This window comes from Balearica regulorum, chromosome 2, assembly GCF_011004875.1.
Source record: "Balearica regulorum gibbericeps isolate bBalReg1 chromosome 2, bBalReg1.pri, whole genome shotgun sequence".
Classification (NCBI taxonomy): domain Eukaryota; kingdom Metazoa; phylum Chordata; class Aves; order Gruiformes; family Gruidae; genus Balearica; species Balearica regulorum.
The window spans coordinates 116,671,343-116,690,026 of NC_046185.1; the positions used below are offsets into that span (position 1 = coordinate 116,671,343).

Here is an 18,684-nt window from a genome sequence, read left to right on the forward strand (position 1 = left end):
TGTGCAAACTTGCATGTAGCTGCTAAAGCCCACAGCAGACATCCCAGTTATTTAAATGACCTACAGTTTGGAGTTTTGAGTGGGAAACTCCAGTGCTGGAAAAAGATTGGAATTTGTGTTCTGCTGGAAATCCTGCTGCTCAGAGCAGGGAGGGGATGTCACCTCCCAAACTGAAACAGGGAGTTCAGTTCCAAAGTTTCTCAGCACATGGCATGTTTGAAAGTCTTTTAAAAACGTATGTTGCAATTGGGAATCTTTTGCAGTATTGTGGAAAAAATAATCCTTTAAACTTCTTGTGAATACCTTTTATTTGTAATTATGCTTGAAGTGGACTCCAAGGAAAAGTAAGGTAAATATAATTCTGGGTAAAAAGTAGAAGCATAGCCTTCTTAAAAAAAAAAAAAAAGTTTGCAATTCAACTATGATTTAGAAAATCACAGATTCGTATGTATTCCTACATGAAGAAGCTCCTGTGTAGTCGAACTGTTTTGGTATTATTCTTGATGAAAATAATTTCTCTAATCTTCTGATGCTAAGTTGGAAGCTGAAAGAATTATGAAAACATGAGGTAGAACCATCTTTTAACACTTGCTTTTTATTCTTTGTACTGTTGGTCTATTTTTTTCCTTTGCCTCAACAGAGCTCATATTGTGCAGTGTAAAAAAGTCCCACTTATGCTATGAGTACACTTGATTTGCTGTCTGGATAAGTAGTATTTTTAAAATATATACTGTATGCACATTGCTCAATGAAGTATTGATTTAATTTTCCTAGAATGAATGTCATAATCAGTCCTTTAGCGTGACTGGTTGTTGTACCTCCCTCATGTAGATGGGACCTATTTTTCTTCAGTTTAGTCTATAGCCAGGAATTTCATCAGTTCTTGGTGCTTCCCTGGAATTAGAGTGGTGATGTTTAGATTGCAGACATCATCACAGGGTGTTTATTTGTTTAATTAAATAAGCCATGACTTCTGACAGGCCTTTTCCCAGCTGGCCTGATGCAGTCTGGAGCTGAGCTTTGCGGTTGCACCTGGTTCTTCTGCTGTTGCTTCTTCAGAGTGGTGGGCTGCTGCTCCCCTATCTGCTTAGTGCAGATGTCATCCTGCCACGCGCCTCTTGTGCTTGGATAAATGAAGGAGGTGCAGTGCCATCCATAGCATGCCTTTTCATACCTTTGTGTTCACAATACAGTACCGATTCCCAATGTTTCAAGTTCATCATGAGAAGTACTGTAGAGAAAATGTTGGTAGTATTTCTTGGTTTGTCTGTAGGTTCGCGTACTTAAACGTTTCTAGTTTGCTCTGTTCTGAAGAGATCTTGCAGATTATTAGCAGCTTGTGAAGTTACAGATTGTTACTGGTTTTGTTCCAGGTCTGCTAATTCCTGGATAATAAGTAAATCTGTGCATTTCTTTTTGGTGATTTAATCTTATTTAATAGTACTGAGATTTGTGGCTTCAAATAGGTTTTTGCGAGTAATGGAAATGGCTTTTAATCATAAAATCCATCTGTGAAGAATGATTCTATGCAAGGCTTTAGCATTGGATTTTTCTCTTGTCTGTGATGTTGATGTGCTGTTTCTCAATGTACATGCAGCTGTCTTTCCTCTTGTGTTTGTTTCCTTTACCTAGCTGCTTGACCATGTCACTAGTTTTATGTAATGAACCTGATTTTACAATTTTAATGATGAACTATTCTTTCAATCAGTTGCAGTTGATGCCTGTTTCAACCTTTGTTTTCTGGGGCGCTTGCTGTGTTCACTTTAATAACTGTTTTAATTCTTGATTCGAGGTCCTCATGGTCCTATTTTTTGGCTGGGATAGAGTTAATTTTCAGAAGAAGCTGGGAGGGGACACAGCCAGGACAGCTGACCCAAACTAGCCAAAGGGATATGCTCAGCATACAAGAGGGGGAGCTGGCTGGGGAGGAGGGGATCGCTGCTTGGGGACGGGCTGGGTGTCGGGTTGGTGAGCGAATCGCATTGTGTATCACCTACTTTGTATATTCTTTTATTGGTATTGTTGTTATTTTTCCTCTTCCTTTGCTGGCCTATTAAACTGTCCTTATCCCAACCCACGAGTTTTACTTTTTTCTTCCGATCCTCCTCCCCATCCCACTGCGGGGGGAGAGGCCGCGTGGTGCTGAGCTGCCGGCTGGGGCTGAACCACAACAATAGAGAAAATATGTCGGTAGTATTTCTTGGTTTGTCTGTAGGTTCATGTACTTAAACATTTCTAGTTTGCTCTGTTCTGAAGAGATCTTGCAGATTACATTAGCAGCTTGTGAAGTTACAGATTGTTACTGGTTTTGTTCCAGGTCTGCTAATTCCTGGATAATAAATAAATCTGTGCATTTCTTTTTGGTGATTTAATCTTATTTAATAGTGCTGAGATTTGTGAGCTTCGTATGGGTTTTTGCAGGTAATGGAAATGGCTTTTAATCATAAAATCCATCTGTGAAGAATGATTCTACGCAAGGCTTTAGCATTGGATTTTTCTGTTGTCTGTGATGTTGATGTGCTCTTTCTCAGCACACATATAGTTGCTTTTTCTCTTGTGTTTGTTTCCTTTACCTAGCTGCTTGACCATGTCACTAGTTTTATGTAATGAACCTGGTTTTACAACTTCAATGATGAACTATCCTTTCAAGCAGTTGCAGTTTCAACCTTTGTTTTCTTCGGGTGCTTGCTGTATTCATTTTCATAACTGTTTTAAATCTTATTCAAGGTCTTCCTGCACGATTAATATAGTTAGGTTACAGTATTTTCATGCAGTAATCAATTTTCAATGCAGTTTTGTATACATTGTGTCACCGAAATCCGGGAATGAACCTCGTAACACCAATGTAGTGTTAAAAGGCAGGCATTCTTTATTGCAGCGCTGGATGCACGGGGGATAGCTCCACCCAACGTGCACACCTAGCCTACGAACATGCACATATTTATATTCTCAGTACACACATAGTTACAATTACATCACATAGTTACATAGTTACTTCATTATGATTGGTGTAAAACTTTCTCGCTTTGCTTTTAAAGCTATAGACTTAAAGAAATTCAGAGAACAGGCCCAGTGAGGGGTGGTCGTACCTTGGAGGTGGGTAGCTTTTAGCGTGGAGGTGTGTTTTGGTATTATAATGAGATTATAATGAACAAAGTTCACTCAAAGGACATGATTTTGACAGAAAATGAAATATTACTTGGCTCATGTACCAACCACGCAGTTTATCAGCTCCATGGTACATACCAACCACGCAGTTTATCAGCTCCATGGTACCACCAAGCTCTCAGGTTCTCATTCCTAAAATGTTTCTCTCATTCCTTACTACTGCTAATAATCTCATCACCTTGATCCCATCACCATGGTTAAAAAAGTTAAACACATCAGTTACAATCGGATTATTGAATGTCTAGTCAGAGAGGCTGGACAAAAAAGTCTTAAAGATAAATAAAAAGCACGTAAATTAGTTTCGTGTTTAATTGAGATGTATAGCATCATGTATTTCTTAAGCATATGAATTCTGTTTTTTCGGATATTTCTTCCCGCATTTAGTGTGTGCACACACATTTAAATAATTTGGAATCTTAATTTTAAAAGTATGGTTTAAGTCTTGAGGAGAAAAACTGAAAGAAATGCATACCAGTGGTAGATCTGGTTACCTGAGGTTGATTAGAAAATAGATGGGAAGTTGAGGCATCAGCAGCAAGGATGAGGCTATCACCTGAGTTATATTTTGCTATTCCAGCTGCAGCAAACAAAAAAGATGTGCTCTTTTTGTTCTCCTTTTCAAATATGCAAAAACTAAGGTGAAAATTTAAGTGGATTAGTCCTGGTTCTGGCTAGGACAGAGTTAATTTCACCAGGAGCCAGGACAGGTGACCCAAGCTGGCCGGGAGCTAGTCCATACCATGTGACATCATGCTCACCATAAAAGAGGGCTGGGCGGGCAGGGGAGGGGGCGGCGTGCTTGCGGTCTGGTTCTGGGACTGGCTGAGCATTCGGTCGGTCGTTGGATCAGTAAATCGTTCTCTGTTATCACCCATTGTTACTATCTGTTATCAGCACTGTTGTTGATTGTTTCCCTCTCCCTTGGTGTCCCAGTAACCTGCCCTTATCCCAACCCTCGAGGCTTTGCCGTTGTTTTTCCATTCTCCTCCCCATCCTGCCGGGGGAGGGGTGAGTGAGTGGCTCGTGGTGCTCAGCTGCCGGCTGGGGCTAAACCAGGCTGGGGCTAAATCACGTCAGTCCTTTTGGCGCCCAACGTGGGGCTCAAGGGGTTGTGATAATGACAAGTCTGACCCAAGTGTGTTAAAACAAACTTGTTACAAGCATTTATAATGTTATTGAAACAGTTGCTGGTGATAATGATGTTCTGTTTGATCACATGGCTCTGGTTTGTAAACCCGTGTTTACTCTATGTAACCCCTGCAGCACTGTTTATCACCTCTGGGAGAGGGGTTCCTGTTCTCATATTGTTGTATTGTGTGATAGTGACTTATGATAAGATATCATTGACAGTCATGGGTCTGAGCTGATACTTGTACATAGCATTTCTGTCATGCCTGTACCTTGGTCAATATCCTTCAGAATTGATTAATAATTGCACCCAATCTATGGGGAAGACGGGGGGGGGGATACCTTCTCCCACTCTTTCACCTCCTCTTTCCCTTTTGGTTGGTTACAACAATTTTTGAGAATTTTGAATACCCTTGGAATGTTCGGGCCAGTATATTCCTATTGCTAGGTCTCCTGCATGTTTTCCAAGTCCTGTTCAGGGTTAGCAAAAATTGTTTCAGGAATACCACCCAGGGATCTTCCCCAAGGCTGAATGGTCAGGGCTGGCATGGCATGTGGGAGAGTATGGGCGGGTATCTAGAGACCTTTTCACCCCCAATGGTTTGGAGCTTCACTCCCGAACAACTGCAAGACCCTGATAAAATGGTAGAATATTTGAAAGGAAAATGCTGTGGGGATTCTAAGGAGACAAAACTTACTGCGCTGTGCTGGGCCCTGGTCACAATCTATCAAACACTGCTTGACAGTAGACAGCACCATCCAGAGGGAGAGAGCGGACCCACAGGCACTGCAGCTGCCCACGCCCCCGCAACAGGCACTGCAGCTACCCAAGCCCCCGCAATAGGCGCTGCAGCCGAGCCAAAAGATCAACCCACACCAGTATCAGTCGCCCCTATACACAAAAAGAAACACAAAGAAATCGGTTCGCTTAGTGAGAGATGATGATGAACCGGGACCATCACGAGAACAAGAAGAAGAGCCAGAACCAGAAGTGATTACTCGATCCCTGTCCCTGAGTGAGCTGCGAGATATGTGGAAAGATTTCAGCTGCCTTCCAGGGGAGCACATTATTACCTGGCTGCTCCACTGCTGGGATAACGGGGCCAGTAGCCTGGAACTGGAGGGCAGGGAGGCCAAGCAGCTAGGATCCTTGTCTAGGGAAGGGGGCATTGACAAGGCAATTGGGAAGAAGGCACAGGCCCTCAGCCTCTGGAGGCGACTCCTGTCAAGTGTGAGGGAAAGGTATCCTTTCAGCGAAGATGTCGTATGTCGGCCAGGCAAGTGGACCACTATGGAGAGAGGTATCCAATATCTGAGGGAATTAGCTGCACGGGAGATGGTTTATTACAATCCAGACAACACACAGTTGCCCACAGACCCTGATGAAGTCCAGTGTACCCAACCCATGTGGTGAAAATTTGTGCAAAGTGCACAATCATCGTACGCCAACTCACTGGCAGTAATCGACTGGAAAAGTGAAGAGGCAATCACAGTGGATGAAGTGGCTGGCTGACTCTGGCAATATGAAGAGAGCCTTTCTTCCTCCCTCGTCTCGGCTGTGGAGAAACTGTCCCAGGACATCCGGCAACTCAAAGAGGATATATCATACTCCCCACCTGCACAGACCCGTATTTCAGCTGTTAGGAGTAAGCGTTTTTCTGCTCCAGAGAGGGGATATGGAGCAAACACACCACAAGGTATCCTGTGGTTTTACCTGCGTGACCACGGAGAAGACATGAGGAAATGGGATGGGAAGCCTACCTCAACCCTGTGGGCACGCGTACATGAGCTACAAGGCAAGACAGCTGTACAAAGGGACTCTTCTAGAAAGAATGCTGCTCCAGTTTCCACCAGGCAGCCCCCCAGATCAAGTGGAAGATCTGATCGCATTTATGATCCTCTTGAAGGGACTTCTAAGTCCTTTTTGCAAGACGTGAGTAGTGACTATGACGAGCAGGACTAGAGGGGCCCTGCCTCCAGCCAGGTGGAGGAAAGGGACAATAGGGTTTATTGGACTGTGTGGATCCGATGGCCTGGCACATCGAACCCACGAGAGTACAAGGCCCTAGTGGACACGGGTGCACAGTGTACCCTAATGCCATCGAACTATGAAGGGGTGGAACCGATACCTATTTCTTGTGTGATGGGTGGATCCCAACAGTTGACTCTGTTGGAGGCTGAAGTAAGTCTAACTGGGAATGAGTGGCAAAAGCACCCCATTGTGACTGGGCCAGAGGCTCTGTGCATCCTGGGCATAGACTACCTCCGGAAAGGGTATTTCAAAGACCCAAAAGGTTACAGGTGGGCTTTTGGAATAGCTGCCTTGGAAGCGGAGGAAATTGAACCATTGTCTAGTTTACCCGTTCTCTCGGAGGACCCTTCTGCTGAGGGTTGAAGAGCAACAGGTGCTAATTGCTACAACTGTGCACCAGCGGCAGTACCACACCAACAGAGACTCTCTGGTTCCCATCCACAAGCTAATTCATCAACTGGAGGGTCAGGGAGTGATCAGCAGAACCCACTCACCCTTTAACAGTCCCATATGGCCAGTGCAGAAGTCCAATGGAGAATGGAGGCTGACGGTAGACTATCGTGGCCTGAATGAAGTCACACCGCCGATGAGTGCTGCTGTGCCAGACATGCTGGAACTTCAGTATGAACTGGAGTCAAAGGCAGCCAAATGGTATGCCACAATTGATATAGCTAATGCATTTTTCTCGATCCCTTTGGCAGCAGAGTGCAGGCCACAGTTTGCCTTCACTTGGAGGGGCATCCAGTACACCTGGAATCGACTGCCCCAAGGGTGGAAACACAGCCCCACCATTTGCCATGGACTGATCCAGACTGCACTGGAAAAGGGTGAAGCCCCAGACCACCTGCAATACATTGATGACATCATTGTGTGTGGCAACTCAGCAGAGGAAGTTTCTGAGAAAGGGAAGAAAATAATCCAAATCCTGCTGCAGGCTGGCTTTGCCATAAAATGAAGTAAGGTGAAAGAGCCTGTGCAGGAAATCCAATTTTTAGGAATAAGGTGGCATGATGGGCAGCATCAGATCCCAATGGATATTATCAACAAAATAGCAGCCATGTCTCCACCAACCAACAAAACGGAGGCACAGGCTTTCTTAGGTGTTGTGGTTTTCTGGAGAATGCACATTCTGAATTACAGTTTGATAGTAAGCCCTCTCTACCACGTAACCCGGAAGAAGAATGATTTCAAATGGGGCCCTGAGCAACGACAAGCTTTTGAACAAATTAAACAAGAAATAGTGCATGCCGTAGCTCTTGGGCCAGTCCGGGCAGGACCAGATGTAAAAAATGTACAGATGTGCTGTACACCACAGCCGGGGAGAATGGCCCTACCTGGAGTCTCTAGCAGAAAGCACCAGGGGAGACTCGAGGTCGACCCCTGGGGTTTTGGAGTCGGGGATACAGAGGATCCGAGGCCCGCTACACTCCAACGGAAAAGGAGATATTGGCAGCCTAAGGGGTTCGAGCTGCTTAGAGGTGATTGGCACTGAAGCACAGCTCCTCTTGGCACCCAGTCACATCGCAGTTTCGGTGCGGTTTCGGGATGGGCTGAGCGTCCAGTGGGTCGGTCGTTGGATCGGTAAATTGTTCTCTGTTATCACCCACTGTGAATATCTGTTGTCAGCACTGTTGTTGATTGTTTCCCTCTCCCTTGGTGTCCCAGTAACCTGCCCTTATCCCAACCCTCGAGGCTTTGCCGTTGTTTTTCCGTTGTCTTCCCCATCCCGCCAGGGGAGGGGTGAGCGAGCGGCGCGTGGCACTCAGCTGCCAGCTGGGCCTAAACCACGTCAGAATTTTAGGGAAAGAAGTGTCGTGTAAATCAATGCTTCTGTTTGATTAACTTTTTTTTTTATCTTAATTAGCATGGATGCCATGGAACATGCACAGCTTATGAGACAAGCTGGGAACCAGGATTTTAAAAATGGAAATTACTCTTTGGCCATCAGAAAGTATGATCAAGCTCTACATATGCTCGGTTATTTAATGCAATGGGTCCCGTAAGTATACTTGAATTACAAGATGTAAACCATAAAACAAGTCCGAAGTTTGTACAGTACTACAAGTTAACTCAGAACTGTATTTCTTGCCCTGACACCTGATTTTCTTGTATCTTTTGTCACACTTTTTAGTGTACAAGTTTTATAACTAAAGAGGAATTGCTCTTCCTGACATATATATGGGGCTTTAGTTAGTGACTGTAATATGAATATTTTCATATAAGCATCAATTATAAATTAGTGTAATTAAAGCTCAAATTAATTTTCCATAAACTGTGTTGGTTTCTATTAAATTACTTCTGTTTCTTAGCTGACATACTCTGTATTAATCTTGCTGTGATTCTGCCATGTACTGGTCATGTCTATGGCCTGTTGTTACATGGGTCACCTCATTATCTTTACACTTATTTATGCAATTACTATGTTATTTGGTCTTTCTTAAATTATATTTAAACAAATCTGAGAATACTTTCATCAGAAGAGTTCTTTGGGCATTTCTTTGCAAACATTAAGTACTTGTTAACATCAGTTGCTAATGCTATTAATGATTAAATAAGTGAGTATTATGTTAACTATTAAATTAGCTTAACAGCAGCATTAATACACGGTAATACTGAATATTTAACACCAGCCACTCATTTATTTTGACTATTATCCATTTAGACTAAGTAGTAAAATAAGTCTGGAGTATATGCAGACAGTGGGGCTTTGTCATACCACGGGGGTCCGCTCCTGGGCGTCTCCTTTCCTCTTGCCGTAGGACTTGCTTGCGTGCAAGAGCGTGCTCTAAACACATTCAGTGTAGTTGAAACAACTTTCTGGAGTGTAAATTAGTAGATAGGAGTTTGAGCGCAGACAAGACAGGTTTTCTAGGCTCCCCGGGACCCCATGGACTGTAGTCCTGTAATTTGTGTGCGGCTCTTTCCAGAAACTCTCTTGCAAATGCTTGATATACTTTAGTATATTCTGTTCTATAAAATACATTTCTTTATTTCTTACCTACTGTAAATGTGGACAATTCTGTTGACTTCATCAACTGGTCATATAGTAAAATGCGTTTAGGTTGGTTTTTGGTGACCGAATTGTGTTTAGCATTCTTTCCATCTAGCAGCTTCCATTTGTGTGTCTGTTTTTCTCCTGTTCTTGGCCACTGGCTTTCACTGAGCTGTATCTAGGTGTGTCGAGGTGGTCTAAACTCTTTCTAAATCCTCATACTGCATTACTCCAGCGAGTTGGCTTTCTGCTTCAGAAGAGACCAGGATATCACTAAGGTATCATTTAGGATGTCAATAACAGATTTTTATAGCTGATGTTCAAATTATCTTTATTTTCTACACCTCCATGTTTACCTCTAATTTTGTTTGGTGGGTGATATATAGACTTTTTTCTTTTTTTTTCTTGTTGCTAATAGTAATGTACGATTTTCCAAGCAAATAAACAGTGATGCTAAAAACATATTTTTAGGTGTTCCAGGGACATAGCTGTCTTACACTGCAACAAATCAACTGCCTTGTACAATCTTGGTAAATGGACAGAAGCAGTGTTTTCAGCCTACCAGAGCTTACACTGGGATCCGGAGTACGTTAAGGTATTCAGACGTTTAAGTTGCCGGTTTTTGCATGCCTTACTTTTTAAAACAAGTGACAATGTATGCTTTTTATAGTGATTTGGTTTTGAGGTGTGATAAGCAAGTATAGTATAAAATTCCAGAATTGGTGTCTGACTCTGTACATGAGCATCAGAATTACTAATAGTACTTTTAATAAAATGAAGCAGCTCTCTTTTTTGCACGAGGAGACGCTGGCTCTTTCTGGGTCCCAACAAGAGAGTCACCAATGCTTTCAAGAAAGATGACTATTTTATTAATATCCCAGACAAGGTGACAGCAAGTAATAAAATCTTACATGCCATTGTGATGCTGGAGACCAAGGGTTGATGCAGCACCAGCCAGGTCTCTGGTCAGGCCACAGCACGCTGCACAGATCCTGTCCATGGTGAGGTTAGAATCATACAATGGTTTGGGTTGGAAGGGACCTCAAAGATCATCTAGTTCCAACCCCCCTGCCATGGGCAGGGACACCTTCCACTAGACCAGGTTGCCCAAAGCCCCATCTAACCTGGCCTTGAACACTTCCAGGGGTGGGGCATCCACAACCTCTCTGGGCAACCTGTTCCAGTGCCTCACCACCCTTGTAGTGAAGAATTTCTTCCTTATATCTAATTTAAATCTACCCTCCTCTAGCTTAAACCCTTTACCCCTTGTCCTGTCACTACACTCCCTGATAAACAATCCCTCTCCATCTTTCCTGTAGGCCCCTTCAGGTACTGTAAGGCTGCTATAAGGTCTCCCTGGAGCCTTCTCTTCTCCAGGCTGAAAAACCCCAACTCTCTCAGCCTGAAAGCTGGCTCACCGGCTCTGCGTTCACTTGCGGTCTTACAGAGCCTGGCTCACATTAAAGATTCATCAGTCACTGATAGCGATCAGGTCTGGGATGGGGACTTAGCTTTGAAGGCTCCCTTGGGCACTGTGACCTAATAGTCTTAACATGTAAATAAGCCTACGGTTTCTGGGAACAGTATGTGATGATCAAGGTCATATTGTATTTCCAGTGAACAGAACAATAAACCACACATACACTTGTGATTAAGTACACATTAATTAAGTACACATTGACTCAAATTCTCATCTGTTAAGAATTAGTAATGCTTGTACAGTATTTATGATACGGAGGCACACACTTGGATTGGCTTTTATGTACAATAAATAGTCTTCTGGACCAACCACTACAAACTCGCAGAGACTTTAGTAGAAGGTTTTTGATTTAGATACAGTAAAATTGCATGCAAATATCAATTTAACTTGTGCTGTATTGCAGCATGCTGGTTATCTGATTTGAAAAAATTGACTCCGCTGTGACTCTAAGCCACTTCAACATAGTTCAGTGGTGAATATAAATGTGTTCAGGTGCCACTGGCTGAAGAATATATGCATTATGGTAAATACTGTAAAATGCAGTGACATGGGGACATTAAAAAAAATCCTTTCCAGAGGAGGTTAAAATCTAGTTGCTAAGAGTATGTCTTTCATCCTGTAGTTATTTTCCAAAGTTTGTGTTCCAGGATTTATCATGCTTTCATAGTATCTGTGATGATATCAGCATATAGTGAATTTCAAGGGATGTTCATTGCACTTTTTTTTTTTTTTTAAATCTATGTGTAAGAAGCTGTAAAAACAGTACTACATGTCATTTTTACAGCATAATTAAAGAATTTAGGGGGAAAAAATGATAATGTTTTGTAGTAAAGATCTCTGAATATTTTCCCAACATGGTCTTTTTTGTTTTCCTTCTTTTTTCAGGCTTATTATAGAGCTGGCCACTCATTGATCATGTTATCAGACTCTTATGAGGCAATTTCTATGTTTCATAAAGGTTTGATTCTCCTGAATGCTTCTGCAGATCGAACTCAAGTTGCTGATTTTGTAGCTGGAATCTTCATAAGTGTCAATGGTAAACTCAAATTAAGAGTTTAACTTTTCTAAGATCCTTTCAGTGATGATGATAACGAAAGTCCTTGGTAGGGCATCCTTTGTGAGCTCATTCATTTGGTCCTTAGTGGCACAGGTCTGTTTCAGGATTATGAATATGTTGAGTGGCCTAATCAAAAGGATGTGGTGAGCTTGGTCCAGTTTACAGCAGGTGCCAACAATCCCAAAACACTGTGCAGCGGAATGTGTTGTCTCACAAGAACACGTCAATTGTGGAATAGTTAGAAAAGGTCAAAATTCAGAGTCAGGAAGACAGGGTTGAAGATTTGGTGCTCCAGACCCCTAAGGCTTTAGAGGTTTTTGCCCAAACCACTTGGCTTTTCTTTTAGCTAGGTAGATTTGAAAATAATTAGAAGATACTCAGCTTAAACTTGAGTTTACAGTGTTCAAGCATGGGAGACTTTCCCTCAGCTATTAATGGGCAGCAATGAAAAGAGGGAATTTGGCCTTTCTGTGTTATTGTGAGGGTTGTGTTTTTTGAGCAGTGTCCGCTCTGTGTTGCCCTGCCCTCTCCTCAGTCTCTCCTCCTCTGCTTGCTTTTTTGTCCAGTTCACAGGCTTTGTCTGACGGGGCCTGAAGGCATGCCAGGAGATTTTGGGTTGTGCCCTTGCTGCGTTTACTTGAAACTGTAGCCCTGTATTAAGGACTTTGATTAGTTTTAGCAGCATCTGTAGCTGGGCTCACCCACAAGTGGAAGAACCACCACGAGGTTCACAATGTCTTGGAGCTTAGAGAGGTGTTGGGATTAATCCCTTGAGGGAAGGGATTAATTTTTTCTCCCCCTGTTTAATGACAACTGGCTGCTGATAACAAGGTGCCCTATCAGTTGGGTAGCCAGGGATATTTAACTCCCAGTTTGGCATTCTCTTGGGTATTAATCAGTACTAAAATTGTCACTGTGCAATGAAGTAATTTAGTTGGACACCCCAACTTTAAAAGTGCTGTGTATACTAAATAGTTTCCTCAATTGCTTATTCTTGCAGATGAACAAGTCTTCCCACCAACTTTTCCACCTGCATACGATTATATTTTCAGTGCAAGGTTTGATGCACTGACTTGGCAAGCAGTGATAGAAAGGTTGGCCCAGAAAGGGAAGTGGCGGGTAAGTCTGTCGCTGCATTACCAACTGCTGCGCGGTAGGCGCTCAGGTCTTACCGCTTCAGGGTAAGCTTGCGCTACCTTTAAAATCCAAAGCAACGGGTATTTATTGTTCCCTGGTTCAAATGTCTTGTCTTTTAAGACTTGAAAAATAGTAATAATAAATAATAAAAAAGAATAATAAATAATTTCTGAAATTAATTTCTCGAAGGTATACAATGAACTTGAAATCCTGCTTGTCTGTTGCTGTTGTCTCTAATTACAGTGCCATCTAGAGTTATTATTCTTGAAAGAAATCAGAGGGAAAAAATACATGCTTATTTGTGGGCCCTTTTACTTTTCCTTCTGTATGACAAGTTGGATTTTTGAAGTTGTCTGTGAAAGACACACAAAGGAGCACCTCAGAATGGAAGTACATGGTTGTTAAACAAAACTAGATCATTTAGAAAAATCAGAAGGTGAATCACCTGAAATTATTTTAATCCTCTGTTTTATACTGACTGTATTAAAAAAAAAAAAAAAATTGATCATCATCATGATTATACCTGTATTGGGTGTTGGTGATGAGGTGCTGGCCGTGGGGGCTGCAGGGGCCTCTGTGAGGAGAGGCCAGTTCCAGCCCGCTCCAGTGGCCCCACCACAGGTCAGAGGTGAGCCCCTCAGCCAGGATGGTAGCCCTTTGGGGAAAGCACATTTAAGAAAAGGCAAGAGTCTGCCTGGCAGAGTGAGGTGGGGTGGGAGGAAAAGTGAGAGAAACAGCCCTGCGAGCACCACAGTTGGAGAAGGAGAGCAGGGAGGGGGAGAAGGTACTCCAGGGGTTGCCTTGCAGCCTGTGGAGAGACCATGCAGGACCAGGCTCCTGACAGGAACCACAGCCCTTGGAGGACCCATGCTGGAGCAGGGGAGAAGCATAAGGAGGAGGGAGCAATGCCTCCCTCCACAGCCCCACGTTCCCCATTCACCCCTCTGTCCTACTGCAGGCAGGGACATTTTTCACTAGATCGGTTGCTTAAAGCCCCATCCAACCTGGCCTTGAACACTTCCAATGATGGTACATCCATATCTTCTCTGGGCAACCTGTTCCAGTGTATCACCACCTGTGTCGTAAAAAAATTTCTTCCTTATATCCAGTTTAAACCTACCCTCTTTCAGGTTAAAACCTTTGCCTCTTTTCCTGTCACTACAGACCTTGTTAAAAAGTCTTTCTTATAAACCCCCTTTATATATTGAAAGGCTGCAATAAGGCCTCCCTGGAGAGGAGAGACCTTCTCCAAGCTGAACAACCTCAACTCTCTCAGCCTGTCTTCATAGGAGAGGTGCTCCAGCCCTCCAGTCATCTTCATGGCCCTCCTCTGGACTCTCTCCAACAGCTCAATGTCACTTTTGTACTGAGGCCCCCAGAGCTGGATGCAGTACTCCAGGTGGGGTCTCACGAGAGCAGAGTAGAAGGTCAGAATCACCTCCCTTGACCTGCTGGCCATGCTGTCTTGGATGCAGCCCAGGATGCGGTTGGCTTTCTGGGCCAGAAGTGCACATTGCCAGCTTGTATCCAATTTTTCATCCACCAGTATCACCAGGTCCTTCTCCACAAGGCTGCTCTCAACTCGTTCATCCCCCAGTCAGTATTGATACTGGCGATTGCCCTGGATTGGCCAAGGACCTTGCACTTGGCCTTGTTGAACTTCATGAGGTTCTCATGGGCCCGGTCCTCAAGCCCGGTCCTCAAGGTGCCTCTGGATGGCATCCCTTCCCTCCAGCGTGTCGACCACACCACACAGCTTGCTGCATGATTGAGCGCACCACACAAACCCACTGTCTCTGTCACTGATGAAGATATTAAATAGTATTGGTCCCAGTATGGACCCTTGAGGGACACCATTCATTACTGGTTTCCACTTGGACACTGTGCCATTGACTATAACTCTTTGGATGCAGCCATCCAGCCAATTCCTTACCCTTCCAACAGTCCATCCATCAAACCCATCTCTCTCCAATTTAGAGCCAAGAATCTGTGTGGAATTGTATCAAAGTCCTTACGGAAGTCCAAGTAGATGACATCCGTAGTTCTTCCCTTGTCCTCTGGTGAAACTAGGTGGGTTTTCAAGGAGGAAGGTAAACTTTTTAGGGAAACTGAGAAAATGGAAAAAGATACAGTATGGATTTCTTGCTTTCTGCTCAGGATGTTGGTGCAGCTGAGGAGTCTCATCCCTATGAGGTCCATTCCTAAAGCAAAGGGTCACTTTCAAGGTGTATTGGAGAGACTTTTAGGGCCTGACCTGGTTTTTATTTCTGAAGAAACTTTCATCGGTCATAGCTTTCCACAGTCCACTGTATATTACAATAATTCATCTGAAAAATGGAAAGAGAGATTCAGTAATCTGTTACAATCTTAAAAAAAGAACTGAAATGTTGCTAGCCCTTGTTTGTTTTCCTACAAGATCTGATGAGGCAGCAAAAAAAGTTTTTAAGTATGCTTATAAGATCACTAATGTTTTGGCTTTTTTTTTTTTCCAGTCTTGTCTGTTGTTGTTGTCTGAGAAGAAAGCATTGCCTGCTAATCTCAGAGTCAACCAGTTATCACTGAAGAATCTCTTTGAGGTAAAGTAGCATCCTGTATATTTTCTTGTGTCTATTTCTTTTCTTCCTGCTCACTTTAGTGAGACATTTTCCATCTTGTGTGCAAGGCTAAAACAAGTGAAAGAAAAATCATAGAATCATAGAATGGTTTGGGTTGGAAGGGACCTCAAAGATTATGTAGTTCCAACCGCCCCTACCATGGGCAGGGACACCCTCCACTAGACCAGGTTGCCCAAAGCCCCATCCAACCTGGCCTCAAACACTTCCAGTGGTGGGGCATCCACAACCTCTCTAGGCAACCTGTTCTAGTGCCTCACAATAAAACGGAAAATAATATATGGACTTTGTATGTTTATATTAAATAATCTATTTTGTCTCTTTTTAATTTGAAAATTAAAAATCCTAATTTTCATAATTTCTCTATGAAATTATGGCTGGCAAATTAACGGTTTAGGGCATGTTGATGGAATGTGCCAGAATTTGCTATTTGGCTGTTACAGTGCTTGTGGTACTTTTGTCATAATAATTTCAAATTGGGGATTTTCCCATAAATGTATTTCAGTTAGGTGCCTGACAGAGTGAGCGGGAGTAATTCTGAAAAAGAAGGCGGCAAAGGAAATAAATCTACATCTATTCATAGGCTTGTTTATAGTGATAGCGGAAGTATTAGCATATGAGTACACACAAGCATGCCTTGGTTAGCTGTCATTAGGCAGGTATGCTGTGTTAGTGCCAGCGGAGTAGCCCATATGGGATTCTATGCTACCTTTCATCATCCCTTGTGTGTTCGCTCATTTTTTTTTGTGGGAAGGGAGGGTGGGTCAGGGTTCAGCCGTGGATCAACCAGGCCTGTGGCCAGGCAGTGACATGTCTGTGGTGGTAAAGCAGCACAGCACAGCTATGGGGATGGGGCATGAGAGCCTTGGATCAAAGCAGCTCCCAAGCAAAGATGCCCGCTGTCATGGTTTGCAGCTCTTAGCAGCACCCGGGCCTGGGGCACAGCAGCAAAGCAGCCCTGCAAGGGGTGAACGTGCTCCTCACACTGACAGTAAAGCATAGCATTGGAGTAGAGGACACACATAGGTTGTCTAAGCAAAAAAAAAATCTTCCTTCTTAGGCAACAAAAATCAAAATGCCTCATTGAGAGAGGAGGATAAAAGTGGGTTGCCTTTGCAAAACAGTGTGTCCTTCGTTGCTGAATTGGCCCCACCAGTCTTAACAATTCTAGCAGCTTTGTCTTACATGTGGAAGACTGAAAGAATCAAGATGAAAGTTCCCTAAGCACTGCTTCTCTTTTGCAAAAATTGGAAAACGTGGCTTTCTGACAACTCAAACTTCCCCTGCTGCCACTACATACTCCCTGTAGTTTGTTGTATTTTGATTTTGTAACTGTGCACAAACAGTAATTCTTGCCAGTCAAAATTTGGCATGAGGTGTTAGAAAAAAAGATTTATTTGTGGATGTTGGAAGCATGTGTGAAAACTGCTATTTAAAAAGATGACTGGCACAAATGGAGAAATCATGTCTGAACACCGTTTCCGAGCACCCCCTCATGTCCTGATCCTTCTGGCATATTGTCTCGATTTCCATCTGAGCTTCCTCTGCCCACCTCCAGAGTTCCCCATATTGCTGTACCCCTCATAGACTGTGCTTCGTGTTCATTAAGTCCTTGCTGGAACATCTCTTTTGAATTCAGCTGCCTTCTGCTCAGGCTTTGTGCTTTCAATCTTGGTCTGTAAACTTCCCTGTAAATTCTGTACTTCTATCAGATCACCTTCTAGGGATTTATCTGGCCAAAAATCTGTCTCCTGAGGCTTAACACCTTTTCTTTGCATGAGCAGCCATATTATCATGGTTGTCTTAATAACATCAGATGCTTCCTGAGCTGGATAAGAGTTGGGCTTTGCTCTGCACTCCATCCATGGCATTCCTGAGCTGTAAAAGGACTGGTTACTTGAGTTCCCTAAACCTCCTTCTCCCAGTCTCTAAGTCCCTTTTCTCAATTTCAAGTATTTCTCCAGCCTTTTTTTGCTTTGGGGTAACTTCCTGCATAAGCTGCCTCATCCAAGCTTAAAAGACACAATGTCTGGTTACAGCAATATTTGCACTGATATACAGTAACATTTATATAGGCAAATGTAAGGCAGAAAGTTACAGTTGATTACAGAGAAGAAATATAGAAATATGTGTTATAAACTAGACCAGACTCACTGCTTTTCAGAGCAGGACAGGATTCATGAACATCTTGGAGAAAAGTATTCGTTTTGAGCTTCTGCTGGAATTGTTACATACATAATAAATGTTTCATTTTACAGTGGATATAGCTTGATTGTTATTGTTCTGCTGAGTCTTGTCATATAAAACGTGGAAATAGGATTAAAAAAGAAATGCCTTTTGGGTACGTAAAATAATGTGTTGTAATTGTTCTCTCTGTTATCAGACTTCTGAATTATATGGGCATGGTGAGAAGATGCAAGAAGTGGCAGAGTTAGTCAAGTGGCTAATTTCCATTGGGGCGAAAGTTGAAACCATTGGAGTGTATCCGCTTCATGCTGTTATGAGATTGTGTATCAAAGCAAGTGAGTGACATCTGCAGCTAAAATAAAACAATGGTGGCCTTCATCAGACAACTGACAGCTAGAGCTTTTTAATTTTTATTTTTTTTTTTTTAACGCTAATGAGATCAGATCATCTAGGTATAACCTTGCATGTGCCAGTAAGGCACTATTTAAAAATTGTTATGAACAGTCTCCTTGATAATCTGCGCCTGATAGTGGTAAAAGCCTAATATGGTTGTTCTCTTCCGTGGTTTGAAGTGAAAGTGTGATTGATGTGGGTCTTTCACAACCTGAGTAGATCAGCTTTGATGAAAATACAGTATTTCTTCCTGCGACCTCAGCATGGAGGAACAGTTTCTATAAGTGCTAAAGAGTTGTGAGTCAACATGATGCTGAGAGACAGTGAGAACGTATCATCATATCTCTCACAATGCACCTGGCTTTTACCATGATTTAGTTTACCTATTTCTTCCCTCTCCTATGCCCTGTGTTCGAGAAAAGGTTTCATACAGATGCATCTTGCCTCTCCATAGGGGGAAAAAACCCAGGATCTGTTTCTGCTGTAGCTCTGTTTACC

The 18,684-nt window shown here is 43.0% G+C and overlaps 1 protein-coding gene across 2 annotated transcripts in view; it reads left to right on the top strand.

The window, feature by feature from the left end:
* Positions 1-18,684, top strand: part of TRANK1 (tetratricopeptide repeat and ankyrin repeat containing 1) — a 55,377-nt gene that overhangs the window by 4,941 nt on the left and 31,752 nt on the right. For both annotated transcript variants that reach the window (XM_075745475.1, XM_075745476.1), the window contains exons 2-7: positions 8,193-8,327; positions 9,792-9,915; positions 11,686-11,836; positions 12,858-12,976; positions 15,487-15,570; positions 17,990-18,128. In XM_075745475.1, coding sequence (XP_075601590.1) covers positions 8,194-8,327; positions 9,792-9,915; positions 11,686-11,836; positions 12,858-12,976; positions 15,487-15,570; positions 17,990-18,128 — 751 coding nt within the window. In that variant the 5' untranslated portion in view covers position 8,193. The remainder of the gene's footprint in view (positions 1-8,192; positions 8,328-9,791; positions 9,916-11,685; positions 11,837-12,857; positions 12,977-15,486; positions 15,571-17,989; positions 18,129-18,684) is intronic.